This window comes from Gymnodraco acuticeps, unplaced genomic scaffold (genome assembly GCF_902827175.1).
Source record: "Gymnodraco acuticeps unplaced genomic scaffold, fGymAcu1.1, whole genome shotgun sequence".
Taxonomy (NCBI): Eukaryota; Metazoa; Chordata; class Actinopteri; order Perciformes; family Bathydraconidae; genus Gymnodraco; species Gymnodraco acuticeps.
The window spans coordinates 4,597,663-4,617,464 of record NW_022990238.1 but is presented as its reverse complement, the minus strand read 5'-3'; the positions used below and the strand labels follow the sequence as shown (position 1 = coordinate 4,617,464).

The 19,802-nt window shown below is 39.7% G+C and overlaps 1 protein-coding gene across 2 annotated transcripts in view; it reads left to right on the top strand.

Moving 5' to 3' along the window:
* Positions 1 to 8,612, top strand: part of gcgra (glucagon receptor a) — a 49,507-nt gene extending 40,895 nt beyond the window's left edge. Inside the window, exons 7-14 of one of the 2 annotated variants that reach the window (XM_034220268.1) lie at positions 935 to 1,124; positions 2,030 to 2,189; positions 2,396 to 2,456; positions 3,028 to 3,097; positions 4,506 to 4,573; positions 4,691 to 4,835; positions 5,615 to 5,656; positions 5,765 to 8,612. In XM_034220268.1, coding sequence (XP_034076159.1) covers positions 935 to 1,124; positions 2,030 to 2,189; positions 2,396 to 2,456; positions 3,028 to 3,097; positions 4,506 to 4,573; positions 4,691 to 4,835; positions 5,615 to 5,656; positions 5,765 to 6,124 — 1,096 coding nt within the window. In that variant the 3' untranslated portion in view covers positions 6,125 to 8,612. Of the gene's footprint in view, positions 1 to 934; positions 1,125 to 2,029; positions 2,190 to 2,395; positions 2,457 to 3,027; positions 3,098 to 4,505; positions 4,595 to 4,690; positions 4,836 to 5,614; positions 5,657 to 5,764 lie in introns of both variants that reach the window. The other variant, XM_034220267.1, reaches the window with a different exon arrangement.
* Positions 8,613 to 19,802: the final 11,190 nt, after the last annotated feature.

Below are 19,802 nucleotides of genomic sequence, written 5' to 3'. Positions count from 1 at the left end.
ATTCACTCTCTGGTGGAGACGAAGAAAAACATTGATACCACATAAATATCTGTTCCTTAAACACAAGGCTCAGCAACCACTTAGCTTGGCACACAGACTGGAAGCATCAGGGAAAAGCTAGCCTGCCTCCATCCAAAACTAACACCATCTGCCACCAGCACCCCCACAGTTCCCCTATTAACACATGTTATCAAAGTGCAATATCCGATTGCTGGACTATTTTGGCTCTGAGCAATCTGCTGGTTACAGCGTCTAGATGAAACATGTATTCTGGCACGTTATCTCTGGTAAAACGGGGAATTTATTTTATTACATTTCAGAATGTATACACATTAAAAGGTTAAGTAAAAGATAAAGAAATGTAACTGCAAATAACTTTCGTATTGTGTTTAGCAATGTAATCCATAGGCCTTAATACAAATATAAATTGTATTGATTTGAAATCCTTTTATATCTTTACATTATCTAAATGTATCGCTGATGAACTCTCTTCTAATGTAGATCAGAGGCATCAGTAGTAACATTTAGACTTGTTGCTTTTTATTAACATACAGACATAAGAGTGGGATCATATAGAAATGTATTTATTAAACCTCTTGATTTGCACCATCTTGTTTTCAAGGTGGTCCCGACAAAAGCAACGTCTTACAGACATACATGAACAAAATAACAGAAAGCAAAGCATGACAAACAAACAGGACAACGCACGTACAGGCTGTAAAATCCATGAAGTAATACATACAATCATTACAATTTGATAGACAGCAGTGTCTAATAAATCAGTTTCATCAATAACAAGAGCAGACCAGCTGAAAGTGAGATGATAATGCATGCTTAAACGTATCATTCCCCTATTTAAAGTTGTATTGCAGTTAGCAGTGTGTTTGTGAATTATAGAAGGATAATCTAGTTGTTGTTGCTGCTTATTCATCAGGAAACTGCACTGCATGAGGAACAACATCCACATGAATCTGTTTGCCTCCTTCATCCTGCGAGCGATGTCTATCCTCATTAAAGATGCTCTGATGGAGGCCAACCTCACATCGCAGGACCTCGGGGGGGACCAGGATCAGGGATTCCCGCAGGCGTCCATGCCTCCAGTGGAGCTCCTGGTCAACAATGAGGTCAGTGATCTGTGGTTAGACAACAACCTTTAAAGTGGAGTGTAATGTATTATATATAACCAGTGTTATGTCCTTTTTCCATTAGTAAAGCAGAGTGAAATGTGTCTTTTATGAGTACAGAGGGATTTCTTATATTAAAAAGAATACTTTATATATATATATTTGTTTTCAGCCCTTGAGATGTTTTGCAAATGTATTTCCAAAGGGGCATTTTGCAACCTTAATCATTAAAATAAAGACAAGATAAGATGTACCTTTATTAATCCCGTGGGGAAATTCAGTAGTTTAACGGCAACAGGCTAAGATTGAAAAACAGGACAGCACAGATTCACACAGATTAATACAATTAAGGATTAAATCAAAGATAAAAAATAAAAATGATAAATAACTTTGCATGGCACATGATGCAGGATTGTATTTGAAAAACTTATATTCAAAGACAAAACATGTACTTAAACATAAAGTCTGTAAATGACTGTACACAAAATATAACCTGGTTAGTGCTGACATAATTATAATATTACATTGACAAGATCAATAAGTGAAATAAAAAGGTGTTGTTTGTAGTGAAAGAAATAATGGTGAAGGGTTAAGGTTACCACAAAGATAATTGTAGAAGCTAAAAAACATAAATCAGTGATGGCAGAACCACGTGTGCTGATGTGTAGTATAGTTGTGTGTTTGTTGTGTTTGTGGATCACAGCTGGCTGACGTTCGGGTTGAAGTTCCTGCTGTAGTTCCTCTCATGGCTGTAGGCACACAATCTGAATCCTGGCGGCAGAAGGAACTCCCATCTGCTGCGGCACTGATCTCCCCGTCCACATCACTCTCACTACAAAATGTTTTAACGTCAGACGGCTTGATGTGTTATCATTTGTGAAACAGACCTTGCTGTTGTTTTACAGACTGCTGTGGGCTGTCGCATCGCCATGGTGATGATGCAGTACAGTATAATGGCCAACAGCTACTGGCTGCTGGTGGAAGGCATCTACCTCCACAACCTGCTGGTCATCACTGTGTTCACAGAGAGGAACTACTTCAAAATCTACCTGTGCATTGGCTGGGGTGAGCTGGGGGTCTGCGAGTGTGTATATGAGTGTGTGTCTATGTGAAGTAAAAACTCAGGGGATGCAAGTTATTAATATGATGTGCTTAATTATACTTTTTGCATGAAAGGAAATTAAACGAGAGCAGATAAATGAAAAAAAGGACTGTAACGCTGGTGTACATCATGACTGTTTTGCATTTAGACAGCTCTCATTTCTTTCCAGGTACCCCGTTAATATTCCTCGTGCCCTGGGTGATAGCTAAATACCTGTATGAAAACCAAGAGTAAGTTTCCACAGTGCCCTCCGCCTCTCTTACTCTATTCCCTCACTCCTACCTTCCCTAGCTGCTATCAGACTCGCCTACAACATTTTCAGAAATCAGAAAAAAACTGGCAGATGGTGTTCTTTCTTGAATGTTGATACTCAGCAGGCCAATTTGATGATGATTACGACTCAATGCGTTGGCTGCAACTATACTTTTCACACAGGCACATTTAATCTTCTGTGGGAATATGAAAATCTCTGAGAACAGCAGATGCTTTGGCACGTTTTTGCTATTTAATACTTCCCAAACATTACTATGCAATCTCATAGGTTCTAGTCTAAGCAGCAATTGGGGGTTAAATCTACACTTTCTAAAGAACGGACACATTGTGTTGTTATTTCAAACTTTAAAAACCCTTGATGGTGCTGCCGTGTGTCACTCACACAGCCAGGGAGAGGACATCTTTCTACTTTAGCAGAGTTGCAAAGCAGTGTGACAACATTTGCTACACAGTGAACCTTGTTTGAAAGCATATGAGGTGTGTCTGGGTATCTCTGACTGATTGTTCCTCTTACACTTTCCTTTTCAGGTGCTGGGGACAAAATATAAACATGCATTACTGGTGGATCATCCGTTCCCCCATACTGCTAGCAGTTGTGGTAATTCCCCTTGTTATCTCTGTTGCTGTCTTCTGCTTTTTTTCAACCAGTAGGTTTCTTTAGTTCACATCATACATCCTACATTTGAATACAAAAGCCGAAGAAGTTTATTATTTTTGCCTTGAAAATACATGGGAAATAAGTGCATTCGCCCATCAAAATTCCACATTTACCCACCACTACTGTATTTCTACATCCTGCATTCATACACTACAATATTAAACACACTTCATTTATTCATGATGTGTAAAAGGCTGTCGGCGCTTTAGGCCAAACATCTGGGAGACATCTTGAGAGTCATAGGCTTTGGATTAAAGAGATGTGTTTTCTTTGATACTGCAAAGTTGACCTAACCCCTATCCATACGGCAACCTGCCTTATTATTGTAGATGAGCACTGCAAAGGTCAGTTCTGAGCTTTTATATAAGTCCCATTTGTCATGGCTCTTATGTCAGGCCTGTTACACAGACGGTATTTACCATGAATTAATCTTCCAGCTAAGTGGCCTGTATCTCACAGGAATTCCTGTGTTTGAATTGCCACAGGGACAGAAGGGCTGCTTCCCATTTCAGTGTTTCCCTCTTTGTCCTAATCCCACCATGTTTAAGGTGCTCAGGAGTATACAACTACGCTCAGCAGTAAGCACTAATATGCGTGTGTACGTGAACAAAAATCAGATTTCCCTAATAAAATATATGGTAACACAGAAGGACACACATATATAGAAAGAGCATGTGCTGTATGTACTCTTTGCAGTGTACTGTATGGAGTGAAATCCACATACACTTCAAGAAGAGGAAATGGAGGAAGCTCATCCATCATGAAACTTTTGGCGTGTGTCAGGAAAAACTGAAAATATCTGCTACGTGCGTGTACTGATCAAAAAAGGCATGGATATCTGGCATGGACTCTGTTTACGAATGAGCCCTTTTCACTTCCTTTGTCCAGGCTCCTTCAAATTAACAACCCTCTTTTTAAATACACTGAAAAGGTCACATCATAAGTGATTTTCATTAGAGAAACACCCGCTGTTGTGATGGCATCTAATGTGAAAGGGTTTCCCTGTCCACAATGTGCTTCTGCTATGAGCAATAAGGTTAAAGGTGCAGGCTACTCAAGTAAAAAAATATGTTTTGTGATTACCGGTAGCATTTTTGATATTAATCCATTCAGAATATTTTGGTTTCAACTGCAAATGGATTTGACAGTTTTCATTGGAATTTATTTGTTGTATGAATATGGCAATATGTGGTTTATATTGTGTTTTTAAAAAAGCATATTTTGCTGTTCAGTTTCACAAATATGATTGTTCAATGCTTTGAGCAGCATAATGTCATACACCAATGTGTACAATGTTTAAGATCTGTTTGGCTTTCATTAAAAACGGTTATGTCTCTGTCTTTTACAGATCAACTTCCTTATCTTTATCCATATCATCAAAATTCTGGTGTCAAAACTTAGAGCACACCAAATGAGGTATACAGATTACAAATTCAGGTGAGTTTAAACGTTAACAATGTATTTTTTTCTATTCACATAAAAAAAGTCCACTTATTAGATCTGTTCTTTCTCTATGTCTCTCATCCCTCTCAGGTTGGCTAAGTCGACTCTAACCCTGATCCCCCTGCTGGGCATCCATCAGGTGGTCTTCATCTTCGTCACAGATGAGTCCACCAAGGCCACCATAGGACTGCGTCTCACCAAGCTGTTCAGCGACCTCTTCTTCTCCTCCTTCCAGGTCGGACCCTGAAAAAATTACTTCTAGAACATCAGCTACTGCAATTTTCTAAAACTAAGACGACACCATTTATGAAATTACTCGACAACGACACTGACCTGGGATCAAGTGAGAGTTGAAACATAGTTAAGGAATTTTGTAGTTCATAATGCTGAGACAACATTGAAAAAGAAACATACAGAATTAAATGGAAGGCACACAACTGCAGCTGAGAAAAGCATTCATGTTATCAAATCAAAATCAAAAAATTCACGCTACGCCAAATCAGTAAACATCTTCCTTTCATCTTGTCTAAGTGTCAGTCCAGATGAGCTTAATCAGTCGCAGCATGTCAGAGCTTCCCTTCCCCCAGACAATTGAGAAGTGCTGTATTGTCTGCAGGGATCACATTAACATAATGTGCTCTCTGTTCTTCTAACTGGCTGTGTCACAGTGTGACATAATGACAGTGACCTTTTTGCTACGGGGACAGCGATGACGTGTGTCGAGATAACAGACAACAACCAGGGGAATTGCCTTGATGAAGAAAGCGAAAGAGAGAGGAAAATAATACAAAGTCAAAGAGCACAAGTTCAATCAAGACAGAAGATACTCTGATGTGCAGTGCTTGTGATTGATTTAGTCATAGAGCAACACATTTACAAACACAAAAAAGTGCATGCATTAATATGGTTCAAAACATGTTTTCATAGTTTTAAACAATGGATTTTCAAAGTACTCTAAATATTGTATCTGTCATGAATTAAAGATAGGAGACTGACTCCGTTTTTTCTCCACAGGGTCTCTTGGTGGCCATCTTGTACTGCTTTGTCAACAAAGAAGTAGGCGTCCTCATTTGCGTTTGCACAGCAGAAACCCTTTGACAGCCCCAGACTTTCCTACCATCATCACTTTAATAACAGCTGCTTGTCTCTCCCTCCTCTCCTCAGGTGCAATCGGAGATCTTGAAGAAGTGGAAGCGCTGGAAGCTAGGGAGGAACATAGAGGAGGAATACCGGCACACCTACAGCAATACCCCCAACACCAAGACAGCAAGCCTGCTGAACCACGTCTCTCGTCTGCCTCATCTCCCCGACATCGCTAAGACCTCCTCCCCGGTCTGCAGCCCTGAGGAGACGCACATGCTTGTGGCTGGATGTCACAACGGTATGGTCAACAGTAAGGGGGCAGGCCAGTGTGCCTCCCCGCTTCACGAGGGAACAAACTGCACCCTACTGGAGGACATGAGCCTTACGGACAGGGTGCATTGTTACGAGGGTCAGAGAGAGAATGTGGAGAGCCACCTGTGAAAGGTACCAGGAACAAGACCTTATTGAGCTCTCCTCTGGCTCTGTCATACTGCCCTGGGTGGCTGTGAAGAGCAGGGCTGATGAACTCATCTGAGTCTGAGTGTCTTTGCCCAGAGATTGCCCAGAGATTGCCCAGAGATTGGTGAAACTGAACGGAGAACAGCCCTCTCCACAGCCTGAGAACGCAGAATAATACGGCAGCCTCCCACACTGAGATGTGCTGTGAGCCGTGTAAATTGATTTCTGTACATGTTTGTCGGACAGCAGAAGAAACTGCTGCATTTTGAACAATAGCATCTCAAGGCAGATAAGCCATGTAAAATAATAAGACAAAAACCTCAAATAGCAACAATGGAAACTAAACAAAAAACGCCTCTGCTTTACTTTGTGATGTGTATCAAATGTGTGTTTTGTGGTACTGGAGGCTAAAGACAAACTGGACATTGAACTGCATACACCAAAAGACCAAACAAGTTCATCATAACAAATGGTAGGAAACAAAATGCTTCTTTGCTTTGCTTTGATATCTGATTTATCGTCTAACAAGAGAATAAGCATTCTGCTGTACCTCATGCGGTGACCACAGTGCTGTCCCGGGGGACGTGGAAATTGGCAGCTGCTCTCACCAGATCATTCCTGGCTTACATATAGCCAAGTGATGGTATGAGATGAATTATAAATCAGTTAAAATGGCTTGACTAGGTGTTTTACAGAAAATAAGTGTTTTTTTATATAGGTCTAAGCAATGGATTCTGTCGAGTGCTTAAGTTGTAACTGTGTAAATGTGCCAGGTGTGTTTTCAAGGGGGTGTATTTTCAATTTTGTGAAAGTTAATGTTTTTTTTCCCCTAGCCATCAAGATGTTGTCTGACTCACATGCCCTGAACCTCAACATAATAACCCACTCAACCCTTGAGATGAAAGCTGATAGAGGAAAATGTGCACTCAAATCAAGGATACAAATACACAGCATATAGAACAGCATATAGACATGGCCTGTAGAGGCACATGCATAAAGAATACATCTAACACTGTGACTCAAAGTAACTTGTCGTTTCTGGCACAGGGGTGTTTTTGCCGGTTTAAATATAGGCTGTCGTGCATGCAGATTTGGCAGATTTAGTTTAGGTTATTACAGTGCCATCACATTAGTGTCCCCACTGTGCAAATGCAAAAAAGAGAAGAAAAACCGTTTGTGTTCATAATTTTCTGTGCCCAGTTACTCTACAAACAGTGTTTACTATTCAGCCTTACCCCGTGTGTGCAGGGGCTGTGGACAAATCTCTAAAAGTAGAACAAAACCTATAATGACAAATAAAAGCTAAATTAGCAGTGGTACATTCGCTTATGAAGACATTGCATTTCTTTTCAAAAGAGGGAAGCCTCCTTCATAACGTTTATTTTTTTTGAGCTTCATCTTGACGTTGTATGTATGACTATTTGCACAATGTTAATTTATAATTGCTAAATACTGTGTATATATGTGTTTATACAGGTGATTTATTTGATAGCTGTCAATATTTGATTGTTTCTTGGCTTACGTGTGCGTGTTTGTATATTTTCAAGTGGGTATGAATGCGTGTGGTTTAAATATTCCAGATTTGTGGATGTGCTGCAGTAAAGATGAATCAGCGGCATCAGCCAGATAAGTGATGTGTTGATATGACCCCGTTCAAACAGAGCTCGGAGGTCAGTGGTCAGTGCAAGTCCCACTCTAGCATAAACAGTGTGCGTCACATGAAAAAGTAATGCCTGTATAAGGAATAACAAGAACAGAGCTTTGTGTTTTACTATGGGAGCTGCTCTCATTGTGGTTCCTGTAAAGAATTGTGTAGTTCAGAGCAAAATAAGAGCACAACATGCAGCATGTTTGTCATTCAGATAATAGCTCTGTGCATTTACACTTCAGCCAGGAGCTGGTGTTGAGTTGATGCTGAGGATAGTAATGAGCAGGTAGTCAGAATTGAGCTGGGAGCATGAAACACATCTGGTGCTGCTGTTGCCCAGAAGTTAATCCTCAGTGGTGTTCTTGTTTTCCAGAGCAGGAGACATGATTAGATACGGTAACAGAGGAATGTTGTGCACCTTGAGTAAAATAGTATTTATATGTAAGTATGGTCTAAATATATTGCTGATTTTATTTCAAATTAATACATGTATTTTAAGCTGTGACCACGTATGTTTTTGAAGCCAGCAGCTTGAGTCTCTCCCCTATCTGGACCAAAGTGGTTCTGTATGAATGTATTCTATAAGGGGCCCAAATCAGTATGTTCATTTTCTCTTAAAGCTGGTTGTGTACAATATATTTGCAGTGAGGAACCAATCAGTAAACTGTGTCCAGGTGTATACAGTTAATCATATATTGTGTCCGTTTATCAAACGTTGTCCTAATAGTGAAAGAATAAACTACAATGTATGTGAAAGAGTATTTTTGCTGTGTATTTTGTATCAGTGCACATTTAAGTGTCATAAATAAAAGAGAGAATGCATGTGGGGATTTACTTGTCTTGTTGGTGACTGCAGTGGCTAGCTGGACCTGCTGGCTGAATGCCATGATGTCTTATTGCCTTTCACAGCACATGCTATTCCTTTTGTGGCCACTGGATAGGTCAGCTCACATCAACTCATTAAAACCACCTAGTTTAAATTTACCGGTATCTTCCAGGCCTGCTTGTCGAAATAATAAAATACTTTGGAAAGCCCCTCTCTCAAAACCTTTCCTATTTAGGTAAATGTGTGACCATAGCGCATCAATGTGTACGAAATTGATTTAACCGTGGTGAAGATGTTTAAACTGATGAAATGTGGTTGGACATTTTAATGTACAACAAAATAAGACTTATGTATGCTAGAGAAATGTCTCAAATGACACATTTCTTGTGTAATAGCAACCCCAACAAAAATCAAACCAACAAAAAATACCTAGCATATATATATTTGAGACATGTGAAGACCAAAGGCGCTTTTCTCAGCACGGAACAATTTATTGCTCTCGGGGGTGTATGAGAAGATTACAAGTGGTGGCAAAGGCATATATTCCACACTCAAAAATGCCCATGAAGTAATTATATTTGGGGTAAGGGTCAATGGATGTAATGTTTATGTTTACTCCCTGAGGCCTTAGAACTACGTGTAGCCCTGATGTGCTTAAACAGATTGTGTGTGATTGGGCTATAAAGCGGTGTGTTATCCTCCACCCTCAACTCTGCCTGACAGGCCCGTGCTATCATCAGTTCCCAGGACCCATAGCGTGGCACAGCTGGAAGGGCACAGTGCACACAGGGTTTGTGAATACATATTTAACACCAACATATCTCATCATGTCACCACGACACGCTACTCAAATTATATATGTCTAAACACGGCGCATCATATCAAATTACTTAACAGTCTGAGTGAACTGTGACATGTGCCTCCGGCCATATGAAATCATTGCAGGACTACGGATTACATTAGCGTTTACAGAATTTCTTTTTCAAATGGGTATACTTCGGAGTTGGGGGTAGTCTACTTGTGTGTTTCTTTGTATGATCTATTAACTGAATATTGCAGTCATTCCTAGTTCCTAAAATAATGACTCTATAATTAGGTTACTCTTATTCCTTATGTTCAGAGTGACCAGGAAACTAGTAACTATGTTGAGTGAAAGACAACAAAGAATATGTCGGATTTGGGGTTGAAACATTGAAGCAATACAGCTGAAAACCCTTAGAAAAAAGTTAAAGAAAATAAATACAACTACAATTCCGTCTTGTCATTGATCTAATTATGTGCAATACTTTGTTTTACATGCTGCTGCAATGAAAACAATTCTCAATTTGGGATTCATAAAGTATATCTTATCTTATTTTAGTGTTGTTGCATGTAGTTTCTATATGGGTAAGAAATGCTTGTCAATGTCATCTGTTCATCAAAAGAGAGTGTAAAGTGAAGAATGACAAAGAATGTCTTTAAACCATCAACGAGCAGCTCATGCAAATAAAAGCTAGCTGTTATCAGAGTTTCTATTTTAAGGGCAAAAATATGTATTGAGTTTCCCCAAACCCTAATCCTGGAGTTTCTTGTTAAAGGTCACCAATTGTGCAAAATCCACTTTTTCATGTATTGTATACATCAACATGTCTCTGAGTAAAGAGATTCTGAAAGTTTCAGGAAAAAAGATTTGCTCACTTTTTGTCCTGATCCATTTATATAAAAACCTGTCTGAAAATGAACTGATTAGATTTTGGCCACTTTATGATGTCATAACGTTTTTTGGCTTGTGTAACCATTAGCCAATCACCAACCAAGGTAAGGCAAGGCAAGGCAAGGCAATTTATTTGTATAGCACAATTCATACAGTAATGCAATTCAAAGTGCTTTACAGGATCAAACAGAGGTACCCCCCCCCCTCCTCATCACCTGAATCTCCTCCTAGAGCACCATTGTGTTCTTTTTAACCAAATATCTCGCAGAGGGGCGTGGGGAGCATGGCTGGCTCCTTACTTTCATCTAAAGTAACAGACAGAGAATCAGCACTTTTGAAACAGGGCTGAAACAGAGGGGATTATGGGATGCTACAATGCATGATCAGTTTGGTATTTCTAGCAAAACACTTCAGAGACATGTTTTGTATATAACTGAGAAGTATAATATATTGATGAAAAACAGTATAATAGGGGACCTTTAATATTGCTTGTGCTACCTGTGCTCCAGGATGCCTGTCTATACCAGCCTGCCTCTTTGTCTATATGCTGTGCTTGGATCCACTTTCAAACCAAGCTGACACACATGACAGGAACAAAAGTGTAGCTAACCTAAACAAAAACATTTTCTGCTGCTCACATGCATTAGCATAATTCACTCTGTTACACAAAGTGTAGAGGAGAGCAGGAGAGACAAGAGGCGAGCACAGAGATAGAGAGAATCCGGATTTAGGGGTTTGGTTAATGCACAAGCGTCATCCGCCAGGTTGTTAGAGCTCATTATCTTTGAGTACAGTCCCCTGGGTACACACTTTCTGCGTCGAAGCAACCCAATCTACCAAAGCTACTACATCCCCATGTAATATGAAGAAGACCCTCTCAGTTTACACACCACAAACACACACAGCCTCGTCTGAGAAATCCCCCCTCACCGGCCTAATAGTCTGTCAACAGCCCTGCGCGCTCCGGTCTCAAGCATGCCAAATTAAATCAACTACATGTGCAATCAGATTATCCCCATCAAACACAGAATAGGTCGAATAAATCCAATATCTCAGACAGTGTGATGGTGGGAGCGGAAGCACTGAGTGAGGGACGTGGCTCTGGGTTAACTCACAGGCCTGGATGGGAGTCTGAGAGCCAAAAGCTTCTCTCAGTGGAAGATTAAAAGGAGAGCTGGTACCATGTTGTGCTCTGTAGTGTTAGCGAAGTAGCAAATTATATGAAAGGCCATTGACAATATCCCATAGTTATATTTTGATACAAGTTTTAGTCATTCTTAGTTTGACATTTTAAGAAATAGTGAGTTTTGGAAGAAAGATTTTGCCACCTTTCATCAGAGCAAGGTTCCCTCTCTATGCAGAGCTTAGCTAACTAGCCTCTGATATATATTGAAAGAGGCATCAATCTTCTCATATTACTCAGAAGAAATAGACTTCCTAATTCAAGAAGTCATTGACAATGTAATAGCGGGAAACGTTTTTGTCTACCTCTTCTCAATTATCGGTGTTCAGAGGAGATTAGAATAATAAAAAAAGAAAGCCGGACTCTGAAATCAGAATATAATGACAGGGGAAATGATGACTGACTGGTAATAGCCTCAGGCAAAAATGACAGTGACACAAAGGCAATTTTGTGGTGAAAGTTAAAACTCCGGGAACATTTGGGGTATACATTAAGATATGACGTTACGTTTATAGGTGAAGTACAGCCAGAAATCCTCATTCAGGTTCTACTAAGAGGCAATTTCACATCCTATAAACGGTTCCTTCAATTGCTTTCATCTTGCTATTACTCAAAAGACACTACTATAATTATCTTCTTTAATGTGTTATATAATTTGTCCATGAACAGTTCAACCAAATTGTTAGATGATAAATTACTTTCTATTTTTAACAGCTTGTGACTGGCATACACTATGAAGGGCATTCAGCAGTTGACCCATGATGAATTTTTTGTGCTTTTTTCTGACCACTAACCGAATAATTCACTTTGAAAGACATGATAATGATGATGATCATACATTTAATAGTAGGTTTAATATGCCTTACAGTATTTGTAAGTGAATACAGTATGTTTCAGCTGTGGTGGACCAGAGATTTGATTCATTTGATTCAAAAGAGACCTGTCCTGCAGAGTGGAAACAAACAACCCAACACTCTTTTGAGGTGTTGTTTTAGGTTAAAGCTGTCCACGTTTCAAAGTGACAACACAATCTCATCTGATACTGCAAGGGCACCACTTACTGACTTGACACAACTTTTTACCCAATAAACTTTGTGCATATTTCTTGGTCAGAAAACCACTTTACATCTGCTGAGTTCCATCGATGTCGAAGCAGCAACTCAAGCAGCAACAACGAGTCAGATTTGTCGACGTTGATTCTCAACGGAGGCTGCAGGGTGAGGTCAGGAAGAGACTTAGAGAAGAGTAATGTTTTCTTTCTTCCTGAAGTAATCTTCACTTTTCTTAGCAAACTTCCACACTTGGAAATCGTTGTTGGCCATCAAAAAATATGATCTAATGGGGAAAGATATAAAAAGATTATTGTCAAGATTGTACAGGCCTAAATAACTCCAATGCAGCAAAACAAACTGTCATCATTTCACCTTGTATTGTGTTAAGAGTCAAATTATTGTATTGCATTTAATCCCGTATTTCTAAAGTAATGCTCTATTTTGAAGTACTCTACCGTGATGCTGGACAGCTGGTTCAAGTCACCGGGTTTTTGTTTTGTTTATCATGACAATCATGACTATATTGTCCCATATCTATTCTGATGTTATATAAACTTGTTTTTCTCCTCTGATTTCCGTGCCCGGGTTGGATGATGGGAAGCAAGCCTGATAAAATATTTAAATTAAATCCATTATTTATAATGTTCAACAAGTAGGTACTTTATGTATTTCATTTTGGCAAAACACTTCAGGAAAAATCATATTATACTATACAGTATGGCTTACAGCCTTTCATCACTTTTCAATGTAGAAAGATTTGGGGGTATCATTACAATGCTTTTCACTGAATTACAAAACCTTGCTGCAAGGAAATGAGCAATTATGGTGAATGGCAAACATCCCATATAGTGTGGGAAGCTAAACTCACGCAACTGTTCTTCATGGTTTCTGCGGAATGACTGTAGCCATAATTGATGGGGCAACCGAGCAGAGTTTCCTGGAGAGACTGACACTGAAACTATCGTACCTCAAAGACTTGGAGGACACAAAATACACTTTATTCTGTCCTGACCTTTACTAGAAGTCAGCTAGGGACCAGTTGTAACTTGTACGGCTAAAACATTCCCGTAACGCCAATGCATGCAAATAGAGTGCGGACATAGTGCAGCTAAAATGTTTATTGTGGCTTACATAAGGTTAGTTCTAAGCATCCAAAGGCTACAGTTTGTTTGTTATGCTTTACTGTCGAGAGTACAGTGAAAACATTTGATCACATTAGATATGATCTGTATGTCACCTTACCCACGCTGACACATTACTCTCCACATAAGCATAAATAAGACTTTGACATTTATATGGTCTTAAACATTTGACCTGGTTTGGGTTCAAAATGAATCGTATTCAAAAGATAAGGAAATGAAGAGTCAGAAAAAAGAAGACAATTTTGTTTCCATCTGAACGTTTCTGATTCATCTCTATTAAAGTACTGACCATTGTGTTGTTTTATGGAGAAACCCATAAACCCTTTCATTAGAACGAAACAATTATATACAAAAGCTTGTCAAAAATGACATTTCAATGAAGGAAAAGATGAGGGTGTAATTATTAAGAGGGAAGTGACATGAAAAAAATAACCACCATTTAAAAAAACTAGAATGGCACTCAGAGAGCGCAGCCCCCTCCCAACGCCAATAGCTCATCCATGTGGAAGTACTTTTTAGCCATTGTCTTGGCTTGCCTGGTGACGTGATGCTTTTCCACCAATAAGTTAGGAACCAGATTAAGTTGCATCATCATAATTGTTGAGTATTGAATTTCAGCTCCATCCGAACCAAAGATTATATCATTAAAAGCGTTGTGTTCAATGTGGAAGTGCAAATCATAATTGGATAAACACCCAAAATTGAGCATGGACTCCCCGGCTAAAATAGATTTTTCCAAACCACTGAAATCGATTAGCCTCGTGACCTGAAGTGAACAGCTTGACATCTGTGTGACCTTCTTAATGGTACTCTGACCTTTTTATTATAGTATCCGTGGATACACCCCTCGCCTGAAGCACCAAATGTAACTTCCTGCTCACGGTATTATAACCTGCTGCTACCTAAGAGTTAGTGAGAACATACATGTCATATCCGTGTGGCCTTATAACACTTAGTGAGACAGTTGAGTGAGAGGTTAGCATCACGCCGCTCTGTTTCGTGCTGCAGCTTCACACTCAGGAAACAGGTCTGCTGAACAGAAGCTGCAGGAGATGAAGTCTCCACGGCTCTCTGCACGTGCATTTACCCAGCAGCCTGAGCCTGCATGGTGTGCGAGTACTGAGGCTCGATGCAACACTAAGCCCTACGAGACGTACAACAAATAAGTAACAAGGTATGATACCCTGCTGGGAGTTGGACTGTCTGCTCATAAACAAAGCAGGTGGTTTTAAGCAAAATACAGACACTTGCCTGCTTTGAATTCACATGTGCTCATTAATCCCTGCTGCTATTACAAGGGTTTACAAGTGTGTCTAATCTTCGCTTCAGGGCTGAGGAGTGTTGCAGACTGTGAAAGCCAGACCGAGAGTCACCTGCAGTTTCTGTATTTCAATCAGACGTTTCATTAGTGTCCAGTCAAACAGGATTTACCTTCTGCTGTCCTCGGTCATTTAAAAGCAGCATGCGAATGGAAGAAAATCAATTATAAGCTCCTTATTCAAAGTGAAAAAAGTAGAACTTGCTCAAATACTCCAAAATAGTCAATTATATTGATGATATTTTGTATGATGAGCATGAAAATAAGGCTCACTGTATAATTGTAAAGTCAAACAGAGCCTAAGGCTTTAATAAATACAAGAGTAAAAACAGACTACAAGTAGTCAGAAAACAAGTCACCAATTAGTAGGGATAGTCAACAGGTGTAAACGATCGCAGGCAGTCCTGCCTCCTCTAGCAAGCTGGGTGCAATCACCCTAATCAGAGAGCCCCAGCTGCAGTAGGAAGAAGGTATTTAAATAGTTGCTGTGTGCGATCCAGGGAGACGGAAGCATGCAGACGGGAGGCATTTTTCTACTAAGTCAGGACAGGCAGCCGGTAAGAGCAGATCAAAATGTTGTGTAAGAGCAGATCAAAATGTTGTGTAAGAGCTCCGCAGAGCTGCTGATGTTATGTTCTGTTTGGATTGTTTGCGTGTGTGTCACGTGTCTTGTCAAAACTCTGCGCAGCATTGCTCAGAGAGTAGGTTTCAGTGTGGTGCGCTGGTTGTGGGGGGCATTCTGTGCTTGGACGCTCTGTTGGTTATCTTCGGAGGGATAGGTGGGAGAGAGGGATTTATATTTGGAAAGTTTAATTTTTGATTGACTTAGAATCCTGTTGTTTTGACCCACTGAAGAGTCCTGCTAAAAAGGGGAGAAAGTTATTCATTAATGTTCATTTTGTTTGTTAGAAGCATTTGATAATGAGGTTTATTTACATGTTTTGTTTGTTTTGATCACTAAAATGCACCTTTCTTGTTTAAAGGTTTTTCACCTGAATAAAGCTGCTGAATGAAGCTGATTAAAGCTGCTGAATAAAACTGCTGAATGAAGCTGATTAAAGCTGCTGAATAAAACTGCTGAATGAAGCTGATTAAAGCTGCTGAATAAAACTGCTGAATGAAGCTGATTAAAGCTGCTGAATAAAACTGCTGAATGAAGCTGATTAAAGCTGCTAAATAAAACTGCTGATTAAAGCAGCTGAAAGCTGCTGCATAATCTACTAAATAAAAAGTCTAAAAGAAAAGCTGCGGAGTGGAATCCTGTTATTAACGTCCAGTAGATGCCTCGAGTCCCTTTCAAGTGGGGAGTCTGCAAAAAACCAGTGGAACTTGACAATAATTATAGTGATAAGCACTCATATTCATAATAATTCATCAATATAATTATTCCCCATTAAATGTGTCTTTAGGGTGACTTACAAAATCTGTCCAGGGACTACAGATGAAAAATAGCCTCTTGGCTAACTCTGGCAAATTAACAGAAATGTTGATTGATGTGCACTGTCCCTGTTAAAATAAATGAAGTTGTTTTTTATAATGACCATAGGCTCAAGTATCACCATGCTTTATAATCTTCCCTGAAAAAGTGTAATAATACTCCTATAGTTGTTTTGCATTATAATAATTTCATAATTCATTATAATCACTGATATAACCAGGGCTGCACATAACTGGTGCGCAGGTGCGCATGCGCACCTCCGCCAAAAAAAGAGCACCGGGTCATTTGATAAAAGGCGCATTTGCGCACCAACATTGAGAGAGAGAAGGGAGAAGAGAGAAAGATATTTGCGAGTTGCATATGAACTCAGGGCCGGCCCGTGGCACTGGCGTTTTAGATGTTCGCCTAGGGCGCCAGATATGTGGAGGTGCTGCGCTGGCAGTTCTGGGAGGGAAAACATTTTTTTTGACCGTTGGTGCTCATCCTAATTTTCGGCCTTGATGTAACAATATTCATAATTAAGTAAATGTAACACCAGGGTCGGCTCTAGAACAAATCGAATGGGGGGGGGAAATCATTTACCAAGGGGGGGCACACACTGCCGTCAACAACCAACACACAAACACCAACGCAACTTCAATTTCAAAAAACATGCTGTAAAGTCTATTGTCTTTCACACACATTGCAGGGGTGTAGTGCTATTGTATAGCGCACATATGACTTGTGCATACATGCACGGTTGTGGCACGACCACAAAAACAGAAACATATAAGGACAGAGGGTGTCGTTTTCTCATACTGATATTCTGCACAAACTGTGCTGTTGTATTTGCTGTAAAGTGTCTTTACTGTAGGTTATTTTGTATTATACTGTATATACAGCACTTTGGCTCGACCAAAAATCGTTGACAAATTTGCTATATAAATAAAACTTGATTTGATTTGATATGAACATAGGCCACCATATAAAAAGTGTGCAAATGTATTTAGTATCCTATCCATGTGAACATGTTTTAGGTGGGGGGGGACCTAACCTCCTCTAGGAGGGTCTGGGGGCATGCTCCCCGGGAAGATTATTTTTTAAATATGGAAGTTAAATGCATCTATCTGGTGCACTTTGAGAGCAAAATGAAGAGATCTATGGATAGCCTACATCTCTCAGCATTCCATATGAAACAGAACTGTACACAGATTTACTTTTTCTTTATGGATATTTTACTAATCACTCCCCTTTTAAACTGTATTCTTGTGTTACTGTCCTATAGTATTTCATACCCATTTTTCATTTATTCTCTTTAATAACTATAATGATCTTATAAAGGTATTCCTCGCAAATACTTGTTTACATAAATGGTGACCAAACCGTTTGAGACCCACTGAGATAACTTACACTAAAGTGAACTATCTAAACACTGAGAGAGTCCTTACCTCACTGAGCTGAAGTTATAAGATCCTCTCAGTCTGACAGGAGAGGACTCTCCTCCACCTTGGTGTAGAAACAGCCCTTTATATCCGTTAGCATAGCTAGCTAACCAGATGCTAACAACAACATTCGGCGTTACCACTTGTGCACTCACAAAATGCGCTCGTGCCACACACACACACACAGAGCCGAGCTTGAATGAAACACAGAGACCCATGTACTTCTACTGTAGTGTATCATATTATTTTCGATGGCTTTACTGTATAATCAGTGTAACAGATGAACAGATCGCCACTGGGCTTTCATCTAAACACACAGCCACGTAATGATAACAAAAAAAAGGTCGGGGGTCATTGGTCAAGCAACACACCAATCAGAGAGCAGCAGTGAGCACATCAGGCTGTGTTTTATATTTGTATTCTTTATTTCTGATGTATTTCACACAAAAAACCTTTAGTGGAAACGTTTTCACTTATATGATTAAAAAAAGAAAAAAACGGCAAAGTGGCAAGGCTTGCCCACCCTGCTTTGGGGGGGCACAGTGACTCATTTGGGGGGGCATGGCCCGCGAATGACCCCCCATGACGCCGACCCTGTGTAACACCCTTTTCACCCCGGTTACACGTTTCATTTGCCCTGTACGATGGGCGCTGTAAGTGATGAAAATGGGGGATGTTGGCTTATCTGGCGCCCGCAGCTCACAGCCAAAGTGCGAGTGAGCTAGGGAGAGAGGGAGGGTGCACCGGTACCGGCGCTGTTGTTAGAATCTGGTGCTAGCAGCTCTAACGGATATAAGAAGAAGATGTGTCTCCAATAATGTGGAGGGAGAGTCCTCTCCAGTCAGACTGAGAGGCTGATACTACAGCTCAGTGAGGTAAAGGACTCTTGAGTGTTTAGATAGTTCACTTTAGTCTAAGTTCAAACGGTTTGGTCACAATTTATGTAAACACATATTTCCAAGGCACTCCTTTTATAATTATTGGGATCAACAGGTTGGAAATCATTCCAATGTATGCTATAGGACAGTAACCAAAAATATCCTTTAAAACTGGAGATAAAAAAAAATGCATAAATAAATAAATGTTAAGGTAAAATAAGATATGAATGAACAACACAAATAAAATAAGTTACATTAATTTGTTATTGGCTATGGTAGGTGATTGGTTATGTTCACATACTTATTTGATTACATCCACTTGTCTAAGATGATCACAACAGAGACTTTCGACCCAAACCCAGCTGTTGACTTGTGGATGCAAGCAGCTAATCGCAGACTCAACCAGAGAGAAAGTAGGCCTACATCATCAGCTACCATGTCTGGCAGAGAGGAAGACAGTGAGGAGAACAGTCAGGAGGGTAGTGATGACAGCTTGTAGGATTACTGGTCGTGCTAATGTTGTCTTGTGTTCACCTCTGTATGTGTGTTCTGTGTTCACCTCTGCATTTGTGTTCAGTGCCGTGTGTCTGGCAAATAAAGTCAAGACCCCCTCAAAAGTTACGATTTATTTCATTTTATGGATGAGCACCAAGCAACATCTCCAGGTGCTCCTTTGAGAACCAGGGCAAAAAAGTTATGTGCACCCCTGGATATAACTATAAATTACATGTCACTGTAAGTGGTCATTATTTAGTTTACAGCCAAATGCATGATAATGAGTTATGATTATTGATATAAATCAATATAAATATGCATTAATGTTTGTATTAACAAATATATTATTGATGTTTCTCAATAAAAAATGACATAAAAAGTTTCACCACTATTTTTATTCTATTTATATTACATTGTTTGCAATCAAACTAGAAGACAAAATATATGAAAGGCCAAACATGTCTCAGCTTATCTGGCACCCAGCGTCCTCTTTGAATCTGCTTGATTAGCCTTTACGAGTTGTTTCTCTTTACTTAAGGTTGCATCCTTGATATTGACACAGCAAA